General features: G+C 47.1%; 1 protein-coding gene and 2 long non-coding RNA genes across 4 annotated transcripts; 2 read left to right on the plus strand and 1 right to left on the minus strand.

Moving 5' to 3' along the window:
- Positions 1–234: 234 nt before the first annotated feature.
- LOC123448549 lies at positions 235–605 on the plus strand. The gene is made up of 3 exons (XR_006631816.1): positions 235–260; positions 345–493; positions 569–605. It is a non-coding gene; the product is annotated as an uncharacterized LOC123448549 (long non-coding RNA).
- Positions 606–927: 322 nt separating this feature from the next.
- On the plus strand, positions 928–13,897 carry LOC123448550. 2 transcript variants are annotated; one of them, XR_006631818.1, is made up of 3 exons: positions 928–968; positions 1,046–1,467; positions 13,609–13,897. It is a non-coding gene; the product is annotated as an uncharacterized LOC123448550 (long non-coding RNA). The 2 variants fall into 2 exon arrangements; XR_006631817.1 differs by lacking the exon at positions 13,609–13,897 and adding an exon at positions 1,993–2,033.
- Positions 13,898–20,242: 6,345 nt separating this feature from the next.
- On the minus strand, positions 20,243–23,424 carry LOC123448551 (50S ribosomal protein L6, chloroplastic). Its single transcript, XM_045125493.1, has 3 exons — positions 23,201–23,424; positions 21,654–21,962; positions 20,243–20,719 (listed from the first exon to the last, which is right to left on the minus strand). The coding sequence occupies exons 1-3, from the start codon at positions 23,233–23,235 to the stop codon at positions 20,383–20,385; spliced, it is 681 nt and encodes a 226-aa protein (XP_044981428.1). The 5' UTR covers positions 23,236–23,424; the 3' UTR covers positions 20,243–20,382.
- Positions 23,425–25,486: the final 2,062 nt, after the last annotated feature.

Consider the following 25,486-nt stretch of genomic DNA (forward strand, 5'->3'; position numbering starts at 1 on the left):
TACGATCTTTGACAAACAATGGTCTTACTGGGATTGATTTGATCCGCTGCTGGGTTGAATGACGCATCCTTCCTTTAAGTCGCCGAGACGGCTTAATGTGTGAGTTTGATGGCACCTTGGACCATCCCCAATGCTACTTCCGTACAACACTGACAGAAAATGATATTGTGACCATCATCAAGAAGCTGACCGGCGAGCCCTTGGCCAAGTGTAGCCAAATAGGTCTTAAGCCATTCTGCAAGATCAACCCGGCTCCTAAGGTAAATAACTTAACCCGTCTTTACTTTATTCTTTCCGACTTACTTGAATGATGACTCTCATAATAAAAATGCCACTTCAAAAAGGTGGCAAATTCTGGTCCAAGAGGCCGAAAAAGGTGGCCCTGAAGCAAGCCAGGCCGCCTCCAAAAAAGAAATCCAAGAGAAAAAGCAAAGCCGCCATTACTGAACCGTCTGATGTGGACAAATCCCAAATCGGTGACGTATCTTTAGAGGTAAAATTCTATCTTCTTTGTCTTGCCATCCATTGCTATAATTTGTGTTTACACCTCTGTATCTCTTATATGTAGAATGATGGCAGCGAAAGCCAAGAAGACTCCGTAGAGGTAATTTCTGTTTCCTCCTACTCATCTTCTCCTCCGCCTAAGTCGGCCAGGCGGGTTTGTGGGAAGGTTCCCATGTCTCACCCAAATGCTTGTTTGGATCCTAATTTCCTTTTGAAGAAAGCGCAACATGCTTCCTATTGGAAGACTCGGAGTCATTCTGGAGACTTGGTGTCCGGGTTACCAGCGAAAACTCCTACCAAGAAGAGGCAAAATGAGGTATCCTTTTAACAGCGTCCCCTTTTGCTTCCTTTTGGATCATACTTATAACTTGCTCATATCTTGAGGTATTACTTTTGCAGAATTCTCCCCCTTCGTCAGGCGACTCAGTGATGTCAGCCCTTCCGCCAATGATCTGCGTTCCAGGGTAAATTCTTATAAAACTTACATTTGTCCAGATGATGATGATGTCTATTTTTAAGCACATCCCCTTCTCTTTTTAAGGCACAAGCGAAGAAAAGGAAAACTGGCGGATCAACTTCCACTACAGCTCCGGAGCCTATTGAAAACCGGCGCCGACTCAGGCTAACCCGGCAAAGGATAAATATGATGACCAAGCGGATCTGCCAAGTTCTCCCAAGGAAGGCACGGAAACGCCCAATCCGCCGAGTCCGTTGAAAACGGCAGAGGATCCAGATGTTGTAATCATCACTGGTACTAGCTTCTCTAAGACGGCTTCGGCAATCTTGTCGAAGTATGTATCAACATCAACCCAGCCTTCTACTAGACATGAGATTTCCAAGGCCAAACTATCCCAATATGAAAATCTTGAATTTAAAGAGCTCTGCTCCGGCTTTGCAAGTCGCCTGGAGGCGAGTTATGAAATGGAGAAGAGTCTACTCCTTATGGTGAAGAATAGACATGAGGTACGCCTTAATGCATACCTTCCTCATTAACCCCCAAGGGTCGGGTCATCTGTTGAAAGATGAGTCGGGTCTTGATATTAGACCTGTAACCCCCAAGGGCCGGGTCATTTGTTGAAAGATGAGTCGGGTCTTGATATTAGAAAAAATCTTTCGACCTGTAACCCCCAAGGGACGGGTCATCTGTTGAAAGATGAGTCGGGTCTTGATATTAGAAAAAATCTTTCGACCTGTAACCCCCAAGGGCCGGGTCATCTGTTGAAAGATGAGCCGGGTCTTGATATTAGAAAAAATATTTCGACCTATAACCCCCAAGGGTCGGGTCATCTGTTGAAAGATGAGCCGGGTCTTGATATTAGAAAAAATCTTTCAACCTATAACCCCCAAGGGCCGAGTCATCTGTTGAAAGATGAACCGGGTCTTGATATTGTATAATTTTGTCTAAAAAATTATACATTAGCACCCAAGTGTCAGAGATGTTGCTTGCAATAATTCTGAGACTTGCCCCTTGATAATATATTTTGATAGGAATCTCTTGCCCAAGTTGAGTCGGCGTTTGTCGACTTAAAGAAAAGTTTAGCCGACCAGCAAGACGCGCGGGCAAAATCAGAAGAAAAATGTCAAGTGATCTTATCTGAGATGGAAAATCTGAAGGCCGCCCACAAGAAGGCTCAAGCTGACCAAGGCGCCGCGGTAAAGCGAGCGGAAAAAGCTGAAGCAAAACTGGAAGTCGTGCAACAAGAGCTGGCCGGTTTAAAGCAACATATCTCCAATATGGCACATGCTATCTTTGGTAAGAAGCAAACCATGATCTTGTACTTTGTAAAAAAACTTAGTATGAAGAAGTTACTAACCATCATTATCCCTTATATAGGTTAGAGAGCCGCCAACCTTCAGGATGATTGTATCTTGATGCTAAAGGCGATTTACACATTAACAAAGCAACTGTATATCGGAAGCGTGCTGACCGTGAAGGCAGTGATGGGCGCCAAGGAAACCATAACATCAATCAAAAAGATGCTTGGCTGCTTATCTACCCTTCCGCCTCAGATAGGTGAGCTAACCCGATCAGCTGCCCGGAAAGGGGTACTGACTACGTTGAGTCGGTGCTTAGCATACGCTCCAGAGCTAAAACCTGAAGAAGTAACACCAGGCTTTCCCCAGCTCAAGGACGACGGGTCAGAATTTACTCAAGATGATTATCAGCGCGTTGTCAAAGAATCTCGCTCGGTGGCAACTCAGCTTGCAGCAAGCTTGGATTTGTCAAAGTATCAAGCTACTTATGATGACAAGGATAAGAAAATAAATCCGCCAACCTTTGTGACAACCATCTTGACTCCGCGTCGACCCAAGAACCCTTTTGATTTGGAGGCGGATCTCTCGACATTTTTGAATGATGAAGATGAATTCGCCGCCTTATCCAAGTGTAATTGGGTGTTGGGCGACTTACAACTTGAAATCGGCCAGAGCACAAAGCAAGCTGACCCGGGGACATCAGCAGAGTAGTTCTTCATGGATTTGGCCATCAAAGCCATGTAATAGGTTATTCGTAGAAAACAACCTTGTTCCGTGATTTCTTTAAAACCCTTGTGTCGCCCGCACGGCGCCTTATGATGCTTGACCCTCCATGGCAGTAGTGATTTGGATCATCAATCTGTTAGGCTAAAAACATACATCAAACCACCTCAGTGAGTAATAGATGATAATAAATAATAACCGACTCAGGATGTTCCGGTGAGTCGGAAAAATTTGCAAAACCTTGTGGCAGTGCCATGAAGGTGAAACTAAGAATTTCGTCGGCTCGTTCAAGTCGCGACAGGATACGACGAGTTATATAAACTCAACTGCTACCCGAGGGAGACTTTTTGTGTAAAAAAGCTCAAGTATTTAGACCGGCTGATCAGGCACGGGTCTAGCTTCAGTGAAGCAGGTTCAGTGAACCAATGGTTTCTCTATTTTCCATGTGGGGCGCTAGCCGGTACCATGCATGTTTTAACCAAGGCGAGTTCAGGGTCCATAAAGCGGAGTAACTTGCCAAGAGTTCATGGGTCCATATAGCGATTCGGCCAGCACACAGTCCAGTATAACCATTTGTAATGCGGTAATTTTTCGCAGGCCAAATGGGTAGTAAGGCTGATCTCAATGAGAGGAAGCCCCCAAGTGACCTATGATTAGGGGAAAGACCGGTCATAGGATTGTAGAAGCGTGTACGCTCTTACCACAAAACGACTTGGGAGCAAATAGCCCCCAAGTAAGCCGGCCTAATCCACATAATCATATAAGGCGCCTATGTTTGGATGGCGCGCTTGTAGCGACTTGATCCTCTTTGGCTTATCGATACCCAGTGTTGTAATAAGTGCATCATGGCGACTTATGCTCTCTGGTATGGATAGCGTCCATGCTTGGGCGACTTGTCGAGGAGCAAAAAAAAATCCATACTTTCCATAAGATGAAATAGCAGGAAAGCCCCGGAATTCGTGGGCATCAATTTTATTGCTTCATAAAAATGAAAAACTTACAATTTTCAAGAGAAGAAAAAACAGAGCCAATAGCTCAAGTGTAATAAGGCCACAAGTGGGCTATGTTCCAGGGGCGAGTTGACTCAGCCTCCGTGGTTGGCCGATCAGGCCGTAGATGCACCAGATAATATGACCCGTTGCGAAGGCTTTTGCTAATGACGAACGGTCCTTCCCATGGTGGTGATAACTTATGCATGCCAGTGCGATCTTGGATTAATCGAAGCACTAAGTCGCCCTCCTCAAAAGTTCGGCTCTTGACTCGGCGGCTATGGTAACGCCGCAAGTCCTGCTGATAAATAGTTGATCGGGCGGCAGCCAAATCGCGTGCTTTCTCCAAAGCGTCCAAAGAATCTTGACGCGCCAACTCGTTAACCTGTTCCACATAAGCAGCAACTCTCGGCGAGTCATGCCTAATGTCAGTGGGAAGAACAGCTTCTGCTCCATATACCAGGAAAAAAGGAGTAAAACCCGTAGAACGGTTCGGGGTGGTTCGGATGCTCCACATCACTGAAGGCAACTCCTCAACCCAACACCCTGGGGTACGCTCCAGGGGAACCATAAGTCGGGGCTTGATTCCTCGCAAAACTTCCTGATTCGCCCGTTCCGCTTGCCCATTAGATTGTGGATGAGCAACCGCGGATACATCAAGCCGGATGTGCTCACGGTGGCAAAACTCCTGCATCGCACCTTGTGATAGATTAGTACCATTATCAGTAATAATGCTGTGTGGATATCCGAACCGGAAGATCAGTTTTTTCAAGAACTTGACCGTTGTTTCCGCATCACAAGCACCAACAGGTTGTGCTTCGACCCACTTGGTAAATTTATCAACCGCCACCAGCAGATGAGTTATTTTTTTGTTGGATGACATCTTAAAGGGGCCAACCATGTCTAGCCTCCAGACCGCAAAAGGCCAAGTAATAGGTATCATCCTTAGTTCTTGAGCCGGCACATGAGCCTATCGTCCTTAACGCTGGCAACCATCACATCGACGAACTATCTCTTCTGCATCTGCATGAGCCGTCAACCAACAGAATCCGTGACGGAACGCCTTTGAGACCAGGGAACATGACCCGACATGATGCCCACAATCTCCGGCATGGATGTCGTTCACAATTACACATCCTTCTTCGGAAGAAACGCATCGTTGGAATACCCCAGAAGTGCTTCGCTTATATAATTCGCCATTGATGATGACCATGGATTTGCTCCGACGGACAATTTGGCGAGCCAACACCTCATCCGAAGGTAACTCGCCTCGTGCAAGATATGCCAAATAAGGAAGAACCCAATCCGGCGTAACACGAAGAGCCGCCACAAACTGGGACTCAGGTTCTGGTATTGCTAACTCCTCTTCTGAGGGTAACCTTACGGAAGTATTATGCAAAATATCCAGAAAGACATTGGGAGGAACCGGCTTACGTTGTGAGCCGAGACGTGAAAGGGCGTCAGCTGCTTCGTTAAGGCGTTGGTCGATATGATCAATTTGATAGCCACGGAAATGACGCGCCACATCAGACACAACCCTTCTGTAAGCCGCCATCAGGGGGTCCCGAGAATCCCAAGTACCTGAAACTTGTTGGGCCACCAGATCAGAATCGCCAAGACATCTGACACGCGTGAGGTTCATCTCCTTGGCGAGTCGCAAACCATGAAGCAAGGCTTCATACTCTGGAGCGTTGTTAGTGCATGGAAACATGAGTCGGAGAACATAACAGAATTTGTCTCCCTGGGGCAAAATCAATACCACGCCAGCTCCCGAGCCTTCTAATTGCCTAGACCCATCAAACTAGATAGTCCAGTACGTGAGGTCAGGCCTGTCTTCCGGAATCTGCAATTCGGTCCAATCGTTGACGAAGTCGACCAATGCCTGGGATTTGATGGCCGTGCGAGGGGTGTACCGCACGTGGTGCAGCCCAAGTTCGATTGCCCATTTGGCGATCCGCCCTGTCGCTTCTCGGTTTTGGATGATGTCCCCGAGAGGAGCGGAGCTAACCACCGTGATGGGATGCTCTTGGAAATAGTGTTTGAGCTTCCGACTCGCCATAAAGACCCCGTAGACCAGCTTCTGCCAGTGCGGGTAATGTTGCTTGGAGAGGGTTAGCACCTCGCTAATGAAGTAGACCGGGCGTTGTACCGGATATTCCTTCCCTTCTTCCTTCCGTTCAACAGCTACTACCACGCTCACCGCCTTGGAGTTCGCCGCGATGTACAGAAGCATAGGTTCTTTTTCAGTCGGGGCGGCCAAAACTGGCGGGTTGACCAACTGCTGTTTCAAGGCTTCAAAAGCTTCATTCGCCACGTCTGTCCAAACAAAACGGTCAGATTTCTTAAGCAACTGATAGAGGGGAATAGCTTTCTCCCCCAGGCGGCTTATGAAGCGACTTAAAGCCGCGATACGGCCCGCCATGCGTTGAACTTGATTAATATTTGCTGGTTTCCCAAGCGAAGTAACTGCCTCAATTTTGTCCGGGTTGGCCTCAATGCCGCGTTCAGACACCAGGAAACCCAGCAATTTTCCCGCGGGAACGCCAAAGACACATTTGGTGGGATTAAGCTTCATTTGATATACCCGCAGGTTGTGAAAAGTTTCCCTTAGATCTTCCAAGAGCGTCTCCCTCCTACGAGTCTTAACCACAATGTCATCAATATAAGCGTGGACGTTGCGTCCGATTTGGCCACGGATTCAATTTTGGATGCAGCGCTGATAAGTCGCCCCAGCGCTTTTGAGCCCGAACGGCATGGACACATAACAAAAAGCCCCGAACGGGGTTATAAAAGTTGTCTTCTCCTGATCTTCCACGGCCATCTTGATTTGGTGATATCCGGAATAAGCGTCCAGGAAACACAGACGCTGGCAGCCCGCCACTGAATCAATATTTGATCGATGCGGGGAAGGGCGAAAGGGTCCTTTGGACAAGCTCTGTTAAGATTTGTGTAATCAATGCACATGCGGAAGGTGCCGTTCTTCTTGAGCACCAGGACCGGGTTAGCCAACCACTTGGGGTGGAAGACCTCTACGATGAATCCGGCGGCCAAAAGACGGGCGACTTCTTCCCCGATTGCCTTGCGTCGTTCCTCATTGAACCTGCGAAGATATTGCTGAATCGGCTTTGCTTTTGGGTCAACATTAAGATGGTGCTCAGCAAATTCTCTCGGTACACCAGGCATGTCAGAAGGTTTCCACGCGAAGATGTCCCGACTCTCACGGATGAACTCGTTGAGCGCGCTTTCCTATTTAGGATCCAGACCCGCCCCGATAGTAAACTGCTTGGATGAGTCGCCAGGGACGAAATCCATCATCTTAGTGTCATCCGTTGGTTTGAACTTGAGGGGCGGCTCAGCGTCTGCTGTTGGCTTCTTTAGAGGTGACATATCTGCTGGATCAACATTGGCCTGGTGATACTTGAGCTCTTCTGCAGCGCAGGCGACTTCTGCGTAAGCCGCATCCCCTTCCTCACACTCTCTTGCTATCCTCCTCTCACCATCAACCGTGATGGGTCCCTTAGGACTAGGCATCTTGAGTTTAAGGTAAACATAGCAGGGGCGAGCCATGAAACAGGCGTAAGCCGGTCGCCAAAACAACGCATGATAAGGGCTCTTTAACCTGACCACCTCAAATATAAGTGACTCATTCCTGTAATTGGATGCTGTTCCAAACGCCACTATGAGTTTAACCCGGCCTATGGGGTATGCCGACTTAACTGGGACAATTCCATGGAATACCGTGGTGGACGGCATTAGGCCTTTCTCCAGCAGGTTCATCCTTCGAAAAGTGTCGAAGTATAGTATGTTGATGCTGCTACCACCATCCATCAGCACCTTCGATAAGGTATATCCCCCGACATGAGGATCCACGACCAATGCTAAGTCGCCGGGGTTGTCAACTCTAGGCGGGTGATCCTCCCTACTCCACGATATAGTCTGCTCGGACCAGTGGAGGTACCTAGGGAGCGTCGGCTCAGATACACTGTACGCTCGGTGACTCACCTTTTTATCATGCTTGCAGGCATTTGTGGTGAAGACGTGCTATTGCCCGTTGCTTAATTGTTTGGGATTGTTGCGGAAACCGCCATGATCATCTTGCCCCTGTGGAGCCCCCTGCCGGGGTGGCTGCTGAAATACTCCGGGCGGGTTATACCGCTGTTGGTTATGCACCGGATATTGGCCGCTCCTTGGTTGCGAGCCGCCCTGAGCCCCCGGTTCGGGGAAGCCGCCAAACGGGTTCTGGCGTTGATTAGGTGCACTGAACTGTTCCTGTCGTTGGCCCGGGTCACCGTTTTGGCCCTTTTTGATTGCTTCCGCCCAAAATTCCCGCATCACGTAACAGTCCTCCCAAGAGTGAGTCGCCGGCCCGTCCGTCGTGGCATGGTGCGGGCAGGGGCCCTTGAGTATCTCATTATAATTGTTGGCTTCTTGCCACTGTAACCCCTCTTCTTCTGGCGCTGATTGCCGTTGTTGGCATTGGTGTTGGCGACGAAGTCCGTGGATCCTTCCTACTGCCTTCTTTTGCCGTCCCCCCATGATTATGGTGGGCGCGTCCGTGAAGCCGGGTATGATTTTTGGATGACTCGCCTTTCCTCGACGAGTTGGCCTTTTTGCTCCAAGATCAGCACAGCCTGAGCCGCCGTGATGCCGTCCGACGAGTGGATGATTTCTGCGACCCGCCGCGTCCAGTGGTGAGCCGACTCATCGGGGCACTGAACGCAGTGTTGTAAATCAACTATCGTCATTGGGAACTTACAAGTTCCCCGGAAGTTTTTGATGAAACGCTCTTTCAATTCAGCCCGAGTTTGGATGGAGTTGGGGGGCACGTTTTTCAACCAAGTACACGCCGTCCCCTCGAGCATCATTGTGAAGTACCTAGGGCAAATTGCTTCATTTACATCGAGCATGTCCATGGCGATTTTCGTAACTCTCAACCCATGACGCCGACTCAAGGTCTGGGGTGTAGTTAGGCACCTTCCTTGGTCCTTTAAAATCCCTTGGCATCTGCTCATTGTGAAGGGCGGGGGCCAAGCATGGCATCCCTACCTGCCTGCTGCCTCCAACAAGTGGTGCTGGGCCGGTTTGGATGTCCGGGTGATCCCGACCCGGCGGGTCCTAGTGGTCAGGCGGGTTAACCTGGGGCAGGGGTCGCGCTCCGCTGGTTATGGCGGGCTGGTCCTCCGGCCGGCTCCTGGTGCGGCTTGCTTGGGGGGTGGAGTGTAGCCGATCGAGGCTATGCGAGAACTGGACGTTTTGAACCACCGCCGTCTTCAACATCTCAATGGCGTTTCTTGCTTCTATTTCGGCCGGGGTGTTGCCATGAATCAGAAGTGACTCTAAATGGCGAGTCGCAGCGAGCACGTTGTCCACCGAGTTGGAAAAGTGACCCCGAGGTGTCTGGAAGCGGGGAATGCGATCAACTGCTGGCTAAAGCCGCGGGTTTGACGGCTGCCCCGGCCCTCCTCCTGGAGCGTCTCCTGCCCCGGGGGTGCGTGGAGTGTCGAATAGCCGGGTAGGGTTGAGATCAGGGGGTAAACGCCCCTGGTGCCTCCTCTGATGAACAGCGTCGGATGCATGTTGATGCCTCCCAAGCCGCCAGTTTTCGGTGTTCAAGCGGGTTGTCTCAGCGGTGATCTGAGCTTGCCGAGTCTCGATCCTGGCGGCTTCTGCTTCAGCATCTCGCTGAGCCTTTGCCACCCCCATCTCTTAGCTTTGCCAACTTGGCATTGATCGTGTCCTGGTTTTCTGTTGTTACAGGGGTCGCCATGATCCTTGTTATCTCCGCCATCAAGTCCACCAGGATCGCAGCTGGGCTCCTGGATGTTTCGCCAGTCCCGTCATTGCCTGCAAGGTTTTGCTGGGGGTGAGTCGCCCCTGCCATGTACACGGCGATCTGACGGCGGGTCCGGTCGAGGACCCCGGGGTCCATTGCCAGTGACAGGCCTCCGAGGCAGCCCCCGTGTAAGACTGAATCAAATCTGAGTCGCCCATGGATGATTCGTCATCGCTGTTCATCGGCGTAGTCTCCTGAGTCGCCGATCGTTCCGGTTCCTCAGATCCCTGTGTGAAGCCGACAAAAACCGGGCGGGTTAGGTTTGGCGTCGCAACAGGGCGGACGTACTTGGCCGGCTCGACGATGTCGGTGAAGATGTCCGGCTCAGGCGCAAGCGATCCAACCATGCCGACAAAGATGTTGATCTTGCCGAAGGGGATTCTGTAGCCGGATTTGATTGAATCGGCCTCGGGCCCCCACAGCGAGTTGTTGATGTAGTACTTTCCGCGGCGGCTCCGAGTCATGAGCCCCGCCACGTAGCTCCCTGACCCTGGTAAGGCTCCCTTTGAGAACTCAACTGCACCGTGCGTCAGCCCCACGGTGGGCGCCAACTGTCGTGGTTTTGTCACGGTAGATGTCCTCGTGAAAGGACTTAGTGTTGGAGCCATCGCACCTTGGTGGCGACTCAAAGGGGTTGAACGGGAGCAAGACAGAGATTTACCCAGGTTCGGCCCCTCGTGTGGAGGTAAAAGGCTACGTCCTGCTTTGTGTTGTATTGATGGTGTTTCGATTACAAGGAGGGCGTAACTCGCCTGACCTAGCACTCGATGATTTCTCACCTCTCCCCTCCTTCCCCGGGACTCGCCTTTATATACAGGTCGAGCCCTTAGGGTTTACAAGAGTCCTTACCATCATGCAAGTCATGATTCTTTCTATCTCTAAGTCGCCGTGCTTTCCAAGACTTGGAGATCTTCCCAATGATTGATTCTCCACGAGGATCTTGAACCGCCGTCTCGCTCCTGGGCTTACATGCCAAAGCTTGAATCACCAAAGGATGAGTCACCCACTCGGTGACCCGGCCCAACTAGGGCGGGGCACACAACAGATAATATCCCCAACACATGTTAAACAACATTTAATATTGATGAGTACCTAAACGGAGTAAACTAAGTAATTCGGATGTGGAGTTTCGTCAATATGCAACTCCTTGCATATTGAGCTTCGCTCAATGTGTCGTGTTCGAATGTTGTGATTGCCATGCCTTGCATATTTAAACTGGACATCAATCATGTGTGTGTTTTGCATCATGTCTTGCATATGTTGTGGTGTTTATCATGTGTTGATTGTTGTTCCGGAATATTTCTTCTCGGTAGAGTTCCGAAACCACTTTGGATTGTGAGGATTCGTTCGACTACGTTGATTTGTCTACTTCATGGATTCGTTCTTCTTCCAAGCGGGATCTCAGGCAAGATGACCATTTCCCTAGATATCATTGTTGTTCCGGATTGTTTCTTCTCGATAGAGTTCCAAAACCGCTTCGGAGTGTGAGGATTCGTTCGACTACGTTGGCTTGTGTACTTCATGGATTCGTTCTTCTTCCAAGCGGGATCTTAGGCAAGATGGTCATTTCTCTACATACCACTACTATCATTGCTATGCTAGTTGTCTTGTTTCTGTTGCTTTGTCTCGCTGCCTACCACCTATTATGTCAAGCCTCCCAACATTGCCATGAAAAACCTGTAACCCCTCCACATCCCAGCAAACCTTTGTTTGGCTATGTTACCGCTTGCTCGGCCCTTATTATAGTGTTGCTAGTTGCAGGTGCAAGTTGCTCCCATGTGAAAACATGTATTCCTTGTTATATCACAATATTATTGCTATTTAATTTAATGCACTTATATACTTGGTAAAAAGGTGGAAGGCTTGGCCTTTTGGATCGGTGTTTTGTTCCACCTTCGCCGCCCTAGTTACTTGTGTACGGGTGTTATGTTCCATATTGAGTGCTCCTAACATGCTTGGGGTGTTATGGGGACCCCTTGATTTTCATTATAGGATAAAACTCTTCCGGCAAGGCCCAACATTGGTACTATATTTGCGCAACATAATAATACTGAACACCGTTATTAAAGCATATGGCAACATGCATCCGGGGATTAATTCAACAAAATATAGGGAGGGCCGGTGCTAATGGTGTTGGTCCTAAATAGAGCACTATGCGGGGCCAACCCGGGGCAACTCGGGTGATTTCTATTAGGCCACTATACACTAGCTCATCCGGTTATGTCTTGAGAACGAGATACAAAGCTCCTATCAGGATCGTTGGCACGTCAGGCGGCCTTGCTGAATTTGTTTTACCTTTCTCGAACGTCTTGTGCACGGGATTCCGAGGATACTTTGAGCTATCTCGAGGTTGAGGTTTTCCATCAGTATTCCGAGGAGACTACGGGTTTTCGGTGGTTGAGGTATTCCACACAGCTTGTGGCAGTTTGTGATGGACTAGTTGGAGCACCCCTGCAGGGTTAAATCTTTCGGAAAGCCATGCTCGCGGTTATGTGGCAACTTGGAAACTTTGTTTAACACCCAGTCATAGAAAACTTGAAGTAAACTCAATTAAAATATGCAAACTGTGTGCATAACCGTGATTGTCCCTTCACATGAGTTCTGTATCCGAGAGAGGACATGGTCGGGTTATGTTTGACTCGTAAGTAGGTGTTGAGGATCATCTCTTGATCATTATTAGATCACTTCGTTTATGCATAGGTCAACCCCCTCTTATTCTTGTACTCGTAAGTTAGCCACTCAAATAAATGCTTGATGCAGCCTCACCACTTAACCATACCTCACCCATTAAGCTTTGCTAGTCTTGGTACCTTTGGAAATGAGATTGCTGAGTCCATGTGGCTCACAAACTACTACAACAACAGTTGCAGGTACAGGTAAAGTAATACTTTGACATGAGCGTGATTATTGTTCTATTTGGAATTCCATCTTCTTCATCAATCATAGGATGGGTTCTAGGCCGACAGCCTGGGACAGCAAGGATGGACGTTGTTTTATTTGTTTGATTTTGTCCGTAGTCAGACCCTGCTATTTTGAATGGTGGTTGAATGTATTTTTGGATTGAGGTGATCATGCTTAGCTTGTGGTGGGCATAAGCTGATTCCATATACTCATTTCTTCCTTACATGTACTTGTAACGATATCCATTCTTGCAGGACGATGAGATGCACTTCTATCTCCGTCGAGGCCCTCGTGCCAAAATAAGGATATGATCGCATCTTGGGCGTTACACTTGAGCACTTAGGATTTAGACCGACGTGTTGGCCTCTCTCTATTGAGCCTAGGTAGGAATATGGCGTGTCGATCAGCCGTGGCCGGGCATGACCCAGGAAAGTGTGTCCGGTCGGAGTTGATAGGGCGTGTTGGGTAAGTTGGTGCACCCCTGCAAGGAAGTATATCTTTTTGAATAGTCGTGTCTACTATAACGGATGCTCAAAGAGTATCTTGATCTACAACAACTAGAACTGGATACTTGTGACATTAAAATGAAATGTTGGCTCCGGTTTCGCTTTCTCATAGGGAGTCGAGGAAGGATCTCTAGGTCTTGTGACTGCATGCTTGAATATGTTATTGTAATGTGTACTCTTCTAGTGTTGCAAGACATTGAAGATGCTAGGCTTTGATAGGACTAGGTCTTTCCCTTCTATTCTGGCATTTCTATAGTTCAGTCCAAAGATATATCCACATTCCTTTCATATTGATGCGTACTTAGCATAGTTCTAATGTAAGTCTTGCGAGTACTTTGGATGAGTACTCACCCTTGCTTTGCTTCCCTTTTCCTTTTGATACGATTGTCGCGATCAGATGACGGGGCCCACGAGCCAGCTGATCTTGCTGACAACTACTACTACCTCAACGGAGCATACTACTACGTGGAGGACACCGACGACCATGAGTAGTTAGGAGGCTCCCAGGCAGGAGGACTTGCCTTTTTGATCTATGTTTATGTTTTGCTAGCCTTCTTAAGGCAGGCTTGTTTGTTTATGTCTATACTTAGATAATATTGCTTTCGCTGACTCGTATGTACTCGAGCTTATGTATTGTAGGCCCCTATCTTGTAATATAAAGCTTGAATTATCTTATTTGTGTTTGAGTTGTGTTGTGATATCTTCCCGTGAGTCCGTGATCTTGATCATATGCATTTGCATGTATGATTAGCGTACGATTAAGGTGGTGGTGTCACACTACTTTACGAGTAAAGACATCCCTACACAATATATGAGTTGGTCTAACATGTGTCTAATAGGCCAAACGATTTGGCAAATAAGACGCGTAAGTCAGTCCGACGGGTCACCAAGATAGTGGAGGCATCCAGATAGAAAGTCAGACGATCTGGTTTCATAAATATCAGTGTCTAGGGAACGGTCATGTTTCGGTGGTAGCACGCCTAGGGAAAAGGCGTTTCACGGGTCGATCACACCTAACTAAAAGGTGTGACATGTAAACACATATAGCATCATTTCATCAGGCGCGTTAAGGCTGCGCCACACTGTCGGCGCGACCGAGGACCGTTGACCGCGATCGGTCAAAGGTTCCTAGAAGGAAGGCGTGCAAACGTGTATGTTACACGCCTAACGGTCAAGCGCGAATGGGGGGGTCAGATGATGAAATAGGTTTTTGGGGGGTTAGTGTGTGACATAAGATCCTCTAGGGGTCATTTAATAAAAATAATACAGGGTAGACTAGGGGCTAGGGTTAGACTAGGTTTTGTCCAGATTTTTTTATGGGTTCATCTGCTATAAATAGTAGGTGGATTGGTGCAGGGGTTATCTGGTCCCTGTGATCTTAATTAGACGGTCCAGGTTAGAAGGAAAGTTTAGGTGGTCTGCAAAGGGTTGTGCTAGAGGTTCTATGGGCTGAGATGAGAGGGAATTGGCCAAGTCGACACATGTTTTACTTACGCAAAATGTTTGCACTTTAACCGGTTGTAGTGTCGCTATAAGTTCAGAGATCAAATGGCCTCTAAATGCTACAAAAATTGACAGACGGACTGCCTAAAACATAACAAGACCGCATGATAAGTTTCAACTCATCTTGAGAAATAAACATTCCCACTTATAAAAATATTATTTAGCGATGCCCTAGGCACGTGCAAGTTTTTGGTTGGCCTCGGAACGGTCAACAATGATAACAGAGAGAAGCGGCAACTACTGACGGATGCAAGTTTTACAAAATGACTGCAAAAGAGTGTCGATGCAATGCGAATGATGCCATGATGAATGCAACAAACAAATAAATAACATGAAAATGATGGAATATAATGGAAGGCAACTGAAGAATCGGTCTCGGGCTGTTACACCGCCCGCTACCAAATGTTGCAGCGACATAAAGATGAGTTGATAGCGGCGGACAATGAGGACGCGACTGTTGGGGAACGTTGCATGGGAAACAAAAAAATTCCTACGCACACAAAGACCTATCATGGTGATGTTCATCTACGAGAGGGAGATCGGATCCACATACCCTTGTAGATCGCTAAGCGGGAAGCGTTAAGAAACATGGTTGATGTAATGGAACGGCTTCGTGATTCAAATCACCGTCATCCCACGATCCATTCCGATCTAGCGCCGAACGGATGGCACCTCCGTGTTCAACACAAGTATAGCTCGATGACGATCTCCGCCTTCTTGATCCAGCAAGAGAGACGGGGAAGTAGATGAGTTCTCCAGCAGCGTGACGGCGTGCCGGTGATGGTGATGAACTATTCCTGCAGGGCTCCGCTTGAGCTCCGGAGAAAACCTATCTAGAGGAAGAACTACGAAGTAGCGGTTCAGGGTTGCACGTGGCTGAAGTTGTGTCTCAAAAACCCTAAAACCTCTAGTATATATAGGAGGAGGGGAGGGAATAGCATTGGGGCTCAAGAGAGCCCCTAGGGAGTCGGCCGGGTGGAAGAGGAGGGGACTCCAACTCCAATTCGGTTTGGGGAAGGAGGAGTCCCCTCCTTCCTTCCCACCTACCTCATTTTTTCTCCTTTGATTTTTCTTCTAGCCGACATAGCCCCATTGGGCTGGCCTCACCAGCCCACCAAGGGCTGGTGCGCCACCCATGGGCTATTGGGTTCTCTCCCGGGTGGTTGGCCCCCTCCCGGTAAAAACCCAAAACCCATTCGTCACTCCCTGTACACTACCGGTAATGCCCAAATCTTTCCGGAGGCCAAATGAAACAATCATATATATCAATCTTCGTTTCCGGACCATTCGGGAAACCCTCGTGACGTCTATGATCTCATACGGGACTCCGAACAACCTTCGGTCACCAACACCTATAACTCTATTATACCGAAACGTCACCGAACCTTAAGTGTGCAGACCCTGCGGGCTCGAGAACTATGCAGACATGACCTGAGACACTCCCTGGTCAATATCCAACAGTGGGACCTAGATGTCCATATTGGATCCTACATATTCTACGAAGTTCTTATCGGTTGAACCTCTATGCCAATGATTCATATAATCCCGTATACTATTCCCTTTGTCCTTCGGCATGTTACTTGCCTGCGATTTGAACGTTGGTATCCCTATACCTATTTCAATCTCGTTACCGGCAAGTCTCTTTACTTGTTCAATAATACAAGATCCTGTGACTAACACATTAGCCACATTGCTTGCAAGGCTTATATGTGATGTTTTATTACCGAGTGGGCCCCGAGATACCTCTCCGTCACACGGAGTGACAAATCCCAGTCTTGATCCATGCTAACTCAACGGACACCTTCAGAGATACCTGTAGAGCACCTTTATAGTCACCCAGTAACGTTGCGACATTTGATACACACAAGGTATTCCTCCGGTGTCAGTGAGTTACATGACCTCATGGTCATAGGAATGAATACTTGACACGCAGAAAACAATAGCAACAAAATGACACGATCACATGCTACGTTTATAGTTTGGGTCTTGTCCATCACATCATTCTCCTAATGATGTTATCCAGTCATCAAGTGACAACACTTGCATATGGTCCAAAAACCTTAATCATCCTTGATCAACTGGCTAGTCAACTAGAGGCTTAATAGGGACATTGTTTTGTCTATATATCCACACATGCATTTATGTTTTCATTCAATACAATTATAGCATGGATAATAAATGATTATCTTCAAACAGGAAATATAATAATAACTATTTTATCATTGCCTCTAGGGCACATTTCAAACAGTCTCCCACTTGCACTAGAGTCAATAATCTAGTCTCACATCGCTATGCGATTTACATTGGAATGAATCTAACACCCATACAGTTCTGGTGTTGATCATGCTTCGCTCGTGGAAGAGGTTTAGCCAGCGGATCTGCAACATTCAGATCCGTGTGCACTTTGCAAATATTTACGTCCTCTCCTTCGACATAGTCGCAGATGAGGTTTAAGCGTCGTTTGATGTGTCTGATCTTCTTGTGAAACATTGGTTCCTTTGCTAGAGCAATGACACCAGTGTTGTCACAGAATAGAGTTATTGGATTTAGTGCGCTCGGCACAACTCCAAGATTCGTAGTGAACTGCTTCATCCAGACACCCTCCTTAGTTGCCTCCAAGGCAGCCATGTACTCCGCTTCACATGTAGAATCTGCTACGACGCTTTGCTTGAAACTGCACCAGCTTACCGCACCCCCATTGAGAATAAATATGTATCCGTTTGAGACTTAGAGTCATCTGGATCGGTGTCAAAGCTTACATCGACGTAACCCTTTACGACAAGCTCTTCGTCACCTTCATAAACGAGAAACATTTCCTTAGTCCTTTTCAGGTACTTTAGAATATTCTTGACCGCCGCCCAGTGTTCCACTCCTGGATCACTTTGAAACCTGCCTGCCATACTTATGGCCAGGCTGATGTCCGGTCTTGTGCACAGCATTGCATACATGATAGACCCTATGGCTGAAGCATAGGGGACGATACTCATCTTTTCTCTATCTTCCGCAGTTACCGGACACTGAGTCTTACTCAACTTTATACCTTGTAACACTGGCAAGAACCCCTTCTTGGATTGCTCCATTTTAAACTTCTTCAAAACTTTATCAAGGTATGTGCTTTGTGAAAGTCCTATTAGGCGCCTCGATCTATCTCTGTAGATCTTAATACCTAATATGTAAGAAGCTTCTCCTAGGTCTTTTATTGAAAAACATTTGTTCAAGTAATCCTTTACGCTCTCTAAAAACTCCACATTATTTCCAATCAGCAATATGTCATCCACATATAATATTAGAAACGCTACAGAGCTCCCACTCACTTTCTTGTATATACAAGATTCTCCAACAACTTGTATAAACCCAAATGCCTTGATCACCTCATCAAAGCGCTTATTCCAACTCCGAGATGCTTGCACCAGTCCATAAATGGATCGCTAGAGCTTGCATACTTTGTTAGCACTCTTTGGATAGACAAAACCTTCGGGTTGCATCATATACAACTCTTCCTTAAGAAAATCATTAAGGAACGCCGTTTTGACATCCATCCGCCAGATTTCATAATCGAAAAATGCAGCTATTGCTAACATGATTCGGACGGACTTAAGCATCGCTACCGGTGAGAATGTCTCATCGTAGTCAACTCCTTGAACTTGTGAAAAACCGTTTGCCACAAGTCGAGCTTTATAAACTGTCACATTACCGTCCGCATTTGTCTTCTTCTTAAAGATCCATTTGTTCTAAATAGCCTTGCGACCTTCAGGTAATACTTCCAAAGTCCATACTTTGTTTTCATACATAGATCCTATCTCGGACTTCATGGCCTCTAACCATTTGTTGGAATCCGGGCCCACCATTGCTTCCTCATAATTCGCAGGCTCATTGTTGTCTAACAAGATGATAGATAAGACAGGATTCCCGTACCATTTAGGAGCAGTACGTGATCTTGTCGACCTGCAAGGTCCGATAGTAACTTGATCCGAAGCTTCATGATCATCATCATTAGCTTCCTCCTCAACTGGTGTTGCCTCGACATAGATTTCTCTCTGCCCTGCGCCACCATCCTGTTGGAGCAGAGGTTTCACAACCTCATCAAGTTCTATCTTCCTCCCACTCAATTATTTCGAGAGAAACTCCTTCTCAAGAAAAGCTCCGTTCTTAGCAACAAACATTTTGCCCTCGGATCTGAGATGGAAGGTGTACCCAACTGTCTATTTTGGGTAACCTATGAAGACGCAATTTTCCGCTTTGGGTTCCAGTTTTTCAGGCTGAAGCTTTTTGACATAAGCATCGCATCCCCAAACTTTAAGAAACGACAACTTTGGCTTCTTGCCATGCCATAGCTCATATGGTGTCGTCTCAACGGATTTTGATGGCAATTCTCCTAATGATGTGATCCAGTCATCAAGTGACAACACTTGCATATGGTCAGAAAACCTTAACCATCCTTGATCAACTGGCTAGTCAACTAGAGGCTTACTAGGGACATTGTTTTGTCTATATATCCACACATGCATTTATGTTTTCATTCAATACAATTATAGCATGGATAATAAACGATTATCTTGAAACAGGAAATATAATAATAACTATTTTATCATTGCCTCTAGGGCATATTTCCAACAACGGCAGAGCTGAAGGCGCAAGCTGCCTATGCGGCCACAATGGCACCTTGATCGGGAAGAAAGGCTGGGATTGCTGATCCGGCAAGACAGAAAATTTCACAAGCTGCTAGACCGATGTTGTTTTGGATTCAGCCATGTAGAAGCTAAGCATACTTGCTTCTTTTTGGTTATGATGGGGCATGATATCTGGCGTTGGTGTGATCTGGGGCGCTATGTGGATCGAACTAAATTTGAACTTTAAATTGCCTTTTAATAACGACATATACATGTAACATTGGATGATCGGCTCCCGCATTCTTGTCCGCGGACTGGTCATCCTGTCAGCGGACGGATGCCAGAGGAAATTTGCAGGCCAACTCACAGACGGATGCCGAAGGGAATTTGCAGGTCTGCGGATTCTTATCCACGGACTGATCATCCTGTCAGCGGACGGATGCCAAAGGAAATTTGCAAGCCAGCCACAAGGAAATTTGCAAGCCAGCCACACAGGGCAGTCCACATACGGATGCCGGAGGGAATTTGCAGGTGGGGGTCGAAGATGCCCTTATATGCATGGAGATGGGAGTCCACGCCAATAGGCAATAGCAATCTCAACACCTTTTTTCCTTTTTTTTTTCTTTTCTCGAATGATTTGAAGACTGCTGACCACGTGCTAGCAATCTCATGACATGACTGCAGTGATTCACGGTTGTCATGCTCCACTGTCGGGTCCTCTCCCTGCAGTCGTCGCCGAGGCCATGTGACTACCAGGTGTCCAGGAAAATAGCGATTTTAATAATTTCCATTCATAGTGTTTGCCGTTGAGCAAAAACTCGACTTTATTGAGTTCTTGCCTTGCCACCAGGCAAAATTTCAAAGATGCGCCTGTACTATTGGCAATCCGCAGCACGACCAGCTGAGCAAATATCGCCATGGCGTAAACTGTAACGTTTTTCTCTATAAATTGTGCAAGGGCTAAAGAACATGGTAGTACTCAGAAGATGGTGGATTGCAGAGGGAAAACGGAACAAAAGTAGTACGTATGGAATGCAAACAAACAAATAAACAGACTTCTATTTCTTCTTCCCAGCTTTGCCCTCCTTCCTTCTGACAATCTCGTCCTGGTACCGGATACCCTTCCCCTTGTATGGCTCCGGAGGCCTCCATTTCTTTATGGTGGCCGCAAACTGACCGATTTCGCTCTTGTCGTACCCACTCACGATGATTCTCGTGTTCTCCTCCACCTTCACTTGAAGTCCTTCTGGGACAGCCATCCGGACAGGGTGCGAGAATCCCAGGTTCATCACCAGGTCTTTGCCCTCCACTGTCGCACGGTACCCAACCCCCACTAACTGAAGCCTCTTGTCAAATCCCTTTGACACGCCCACGATGATGTTGTCTGTCAGGGTTCTGCATTAACAACAATTTGCACCCGTGTTTTTAGAACAACTTCGAGATGATTCATCTAAGAGGATCCAACCAATGGTTAGTTATACTTACTTAGTTAGCGAATGAATGTACAAACATCATACTACTTCTGTACAAGAACCTTATGCTCTTATAATTGACGACAGCAAATTTAGATTTTTCGATAAAGACAGCAAATTCAGATACCAGTGACACGAAAAGAAAAGGAAAGGGCTGGCTAAAGCCTAACTCAAGGAGTCAAGAGTTAAGGGATCGATCCATGTGCACAAACGCTGAAGGGAGCAAAATTTGGTCTCGTATCAATCTATCATCATGCATAAAAAATAGTTGCAGTGGCAAATCCCTTGACACTACACAAAAATTATATCTTACTTTTCCATTTATTTAGTTCCCCGCCTAAACTAGATTTGTTTGCCTTGGTATGAATAGATAACTGGGTACCAAATGTAGGAAATAAATACTTCTATCCAAATCTTTAGCAAACATGTTACAACAACTTTCTCTGTTTCCTCCCCACCTACATTGGACAAGTTTAGAGCTAAACAAAGCAAGATGACCGCCTCCATTTATGAGTGAGAAGACAGGATGTCCTGTAAAGAATTTAAACATTGCTTTCTGGAATCAAGAATATTCTAGGAGCTAGTAAGAGTAAAAGGTTGTGCGAATAGCACATGTGATAGGACTTTATTTTCAGGCACTTGTGGTATTACAGTGTAATTAAGGTTTTTTTTTCATACTGATGCTCTTGAGTGCAAGAAGTGATGGCTTGTATATGTGAATTGTGACAAAAGCTGGCATCACAAGTTAGTAGCTCACTTTGGGTATACAAGAAAAGATATGGAACAAAAATAATGAGCAGTGACGCAACGACAGTGAAATAGGCAAACTCATTTGCAGTTTCTATTGTCAGTTTTACCTGAAAAGGCCATGCATCTGATTCGCCCGTTTGGTTTCCACAGTCTTGAATACTCTCAATTTGCCAGTTTCTTCTTTCACAACTTTTACTTCGGTGGGATAGTTTAATGACAATTCTCCGAGCGGACCCTTAGCTTTGACAAACTGCTCCTCTAGTGTTAGAGTAACATTTGATGGAACTTCAATCGGCTTCTTTCCGATTCTAGACTCCTTGCATTCCACTGTTTTTCTAACGAAACCAACTCTGCCAGCAGGGATAACACGAAGATGTATGCCTCGTGACTTCCCAAGGAAGCCAGTTCTTGAATTGCTGTTTTATTTCATACAAAAATAAAAATCAGTAAAATATTATGAATAATATTTGCATAGAAAAGCACAAGCCCTTACATAGAAAATAAAAACATGTTAACCGAGGTCGTGGTAAATCCATGAATTTGATTCGCTTTTTTTTTCTTATCTTATACTATAGAAATAAACCTTTGAATTCAGCATTTTTCTAAGACTCCTATTTCAAGGTCTATCTTTTAAGGGGAAAATGAAAATGAAAGTAACCCTTTTTTTCCCATTCCCTCTCTATTGCATGGGTGGAAGTTTCGCTACAGACATATTAGTAAAGCAAAATAAAGATAAAATCACAACTATTTTTACTGACTAGAAAGACGAGGCCCAAGGACAAAATGATATAAGCTACAAAATCCAAAACTGGTAGCTAAATGCATAACCCTGAACCATTCACCTAGCATACCAAGTACCACTCCGCTTTTCTTGCTCGGTAATAACAAAATAAGATATTAAAATTACTTCTTTCAGTTCTGCCCAAAATCCACTCCTTGTTTGGAGTTCAGCTTATCAGTAGCGGGATAAGGCAATACTTCATTTGAAGCTTTTGGAAGCTAGACCTAGAATAAAAGACAACCTGGAGGTGACTTTGTAACCCACTAATCTGGGATATCAATATCGGTATACACGGTAATGAGGTTGTTCCAGAATGGTCCGATGATGAATAAGTTCATGATCAACCCCATTTTGTGAATACAAAGATTTCGGATACTAGATGTTATAGATGGATATTGTAGATAGATTACCGGCCTACGAACCAAAGCAAAATAAGGCTTAGTACTATTAGTATACCCAAGGAATTGGTACATTGAACTAAGTAAGTAGGGCAGTTGTGCTCCATCCCCAGCCACAATCCTAGTACTAACACAACAAGCAAAGCCCCCACACGATTACGTGCCTCCCGAGTTCTAAATGTCAGAGAACGCTGAACTTACTGCTCGCACCAATCTATTTACACAGCCTATTGGCACAGTCCCTAAGCCAATAGCATTGGAATCGAGAACTACTTATTCTTGGCGAAGCCTACAACGAAAGGGGGTAATCCATCCAAGACCGCCTGCCACAGGAGTAACCCTTAACCTGCGCTGGTGGAACCACGGCGCTCCGTGCATATCAACAGAAAGAACCAAATCGAAGAAAGGGACGAAGAAACGGATAGACTCGTCTGTGAAGACATCGATGAGAGGTATAGAAAGAAGTAAGAGGTACCAAGGGAGGTGGAGGGAGGGGGAGAGGGACGCCATGGACGGGCTCGGTGTTGCCGCCGCTTGCTCGGTGTGCACGCTTCTTCTTGTTCCGGTGCAGGTTTCTTATCCTTTATCCACAGAAGAAGGGGGGAGAGGCTGGCAGGGGGGGCAGCCGCTTCAGACCTCGATCGGACCCGAGACAGTGGAGCGCACGGGCTAAAGCATCTTCCCGTCTCAAACAAACTGAACAACGGTCCAGTCAGATCACAGTAAAGGGCACCGCTCTGCGCCGGGCGCGAGGGCCAGCCACGGTCGGGCGACAGCCGTTCGATCTGACTGCGATAGTCGTCAGATCTGTCATCTCGTTCCCGCCATGCGTCGGCGCATAGCCCCGCGCGCCTCCGACCTCCTGTCGTATGAGCACCCCATCCCTTTCCCCTTCGTCGCCGTTCGTCGTCGTCGACGCTCGTGCGTGCACATGCTTGTCCCTCCGAACTTCGGTTTGAAGCCTTTTTCACTTTGGTTGAAACATTTTTCATATGTCGTTTGAAGCTTCTTCCACAATGGTTGAAGTTTTTTTCAAGTCGCTTGAAGCTTTTTGCTAGTTATATAGCAAAAATGACAGGTTTTCCTCGTTGGTGTGTGGTTGAAGCTTTTCAAACATATGGTTGAAGCTTTTGTGTCAACGATTGCAGTTTTTTGTGTTTCGCTGTCGCGAGTTGAAGCTTTTTATATCGTCGGTTGAAGCTTTTTTCTAGCCGATTGAAACTTTTTTCATCACCGGTTGCAGCATTCGCGGTTTGCATGGTGGGTGGCCCTTGATTCCCCTCGTCTCTGGTTGAAGCTTTCAACAATGCCGGTTGTAGCATTTTTTTATCGCCGGTTTGAAGCTTTTTTCATCGACGGTTGCAACATCGTCGTCTCTATCATAGCTTTTCTTCTCCAACACCGGTGGCATCCGATGCGACTCCATGACGGTCGGCGGGACGAGAACCAACAGGGGAGGCATGCCGGCTTGAAGGAACACCGGGGATCTGCCCGACGGAGGCAAGGACCGGTGATGTCAACGGCAGCAGCGCAAGGGCGCGCGGGGGGAGGGGGGAGTACGCGAGGGGGCGACGGCGGCCTGCGCAAAGTGGAACGCGCGATCCGCGCAGATCGAACGAACGCGGTGCGTCCGGTCGAAACAGTTCGGCCAGCGCGCCATGTATAAACGTTATTCAAAAATAAATTAATAGACGTTTCAAATCCGTTTCATACATCCGTGCTAACCAACACCTTTTACATTTAGTCCGAAATTGAAATAAATATAGAAAGGTCTGGTCACATCGGGCGTGTTCGTCACGTCCTAGATGACATGTCCCGCCCACCACAACCTTTAGTGTTGTCCCATAAAAACCTCACTCTACGCAGCTCACACTGAACCCTAGCTCTCTCTTTCTCTTTTGCTCCGTCATCTTCTCTCCCTCTTCGATTCCGATCTCACCCACTCTAATGTCGAGCTCCGGCTTCGACGGCTCCGACGTCGACTACGACGAGGAGTTGGCCCTCTCCATTGCCTTGGAGCGGTCCAAGGTGGTGACCGGCGACAACTCCGGATCTGGAGGGTCTACCGCAGCTCCCGCGCCAGCGCAGCGCGGATGTTGAAGCTGGACCCTCTCAGCCCGTGCATAGCTCCGACAGGACAGTGCAATCCGCACCAACCCCTCGGGATGTCGGTGGAGCCCGACGAGGATGAACACCTCCTTGTATGGGTGTACCGTTGTCGAGGTACGACAATCTATGTGACCGGCAAAGGGCCCCTTTGCGGTCCGGCTGTGGAAATCGTCGTGCACAAAGAGCGGAACCAATAATCAATATGGAGAGAGTTTAGACAGGTTCGGGCCACTGTGAGGTGTAATACCCCGTGTCTTGTGTTTGTTGATTATGTGAGTGGAATTCCAAGTTAGAAGGAGCGCTACTTGCCGACAAGATGCTCGAGAAGTGTTGCTACGCGTGCAAACTGGGCAGGGAGCCCTCCTCCCCCTTCTAAAGGTCGTCATGGGCCTCCTTTTATAGACTAAGGGGTCACCACAATGGCTAAAATGATAATGACATGAGGCGAATGATGGTGACGACACGTACAGGGATGGGTGTTGATAAAGTTGTCTCTCAAGCGGTGGTCCACCACGTAGCCGATGTCTACTAAACAACTTTATTCTTGTAGTCTTTGTTGGGCTTTCCAGCGCAGAGTTTTGTAAGAGAAAAACAATTTTCCCTCAAGTTGATGACCTAAGGTTTATCAATTCATGGGAGATGTAGGATGAAG

This window comes from Hordeum vulgare, chromosome 4H (genome assembly GCF_904849725.1).
Source record: "Hordeum vulgare subsp. vulgare chromosome 4H, MorexV3_pseudomolecules_assembly, whole genome shotgun sequence".
In the NCBI taxonomy this organism is placed as follows: Eukaryota; Viridiplantae; Streptophyta; class Magnoliopsida; order Poales; family Poaceae; genus Hordeum; species Hordeum vulgare.

Coding starts and splice junctions, on each gene's coding strand:
- LOC123448551 (XM_045125493.1), bottom strand. CDS start 23,235: ATGGCGTCCCTCTCCCCCTCCCTCCACCTCCCTTG. Junction 21,963..23,200: donor CCCTCCCTCCACCTCCCTTG/GTACCTCTTACT, acceptor GAAATAAAACAG/CAATTCAAGAACTGGCTTCC. Junction 20,720..21,653: donor CAGATGCATGGCCTTTTCAG/GTAAAACTGACA, acceptor TTGTTAATGCAG/AACCCTGACAGACAACATCA.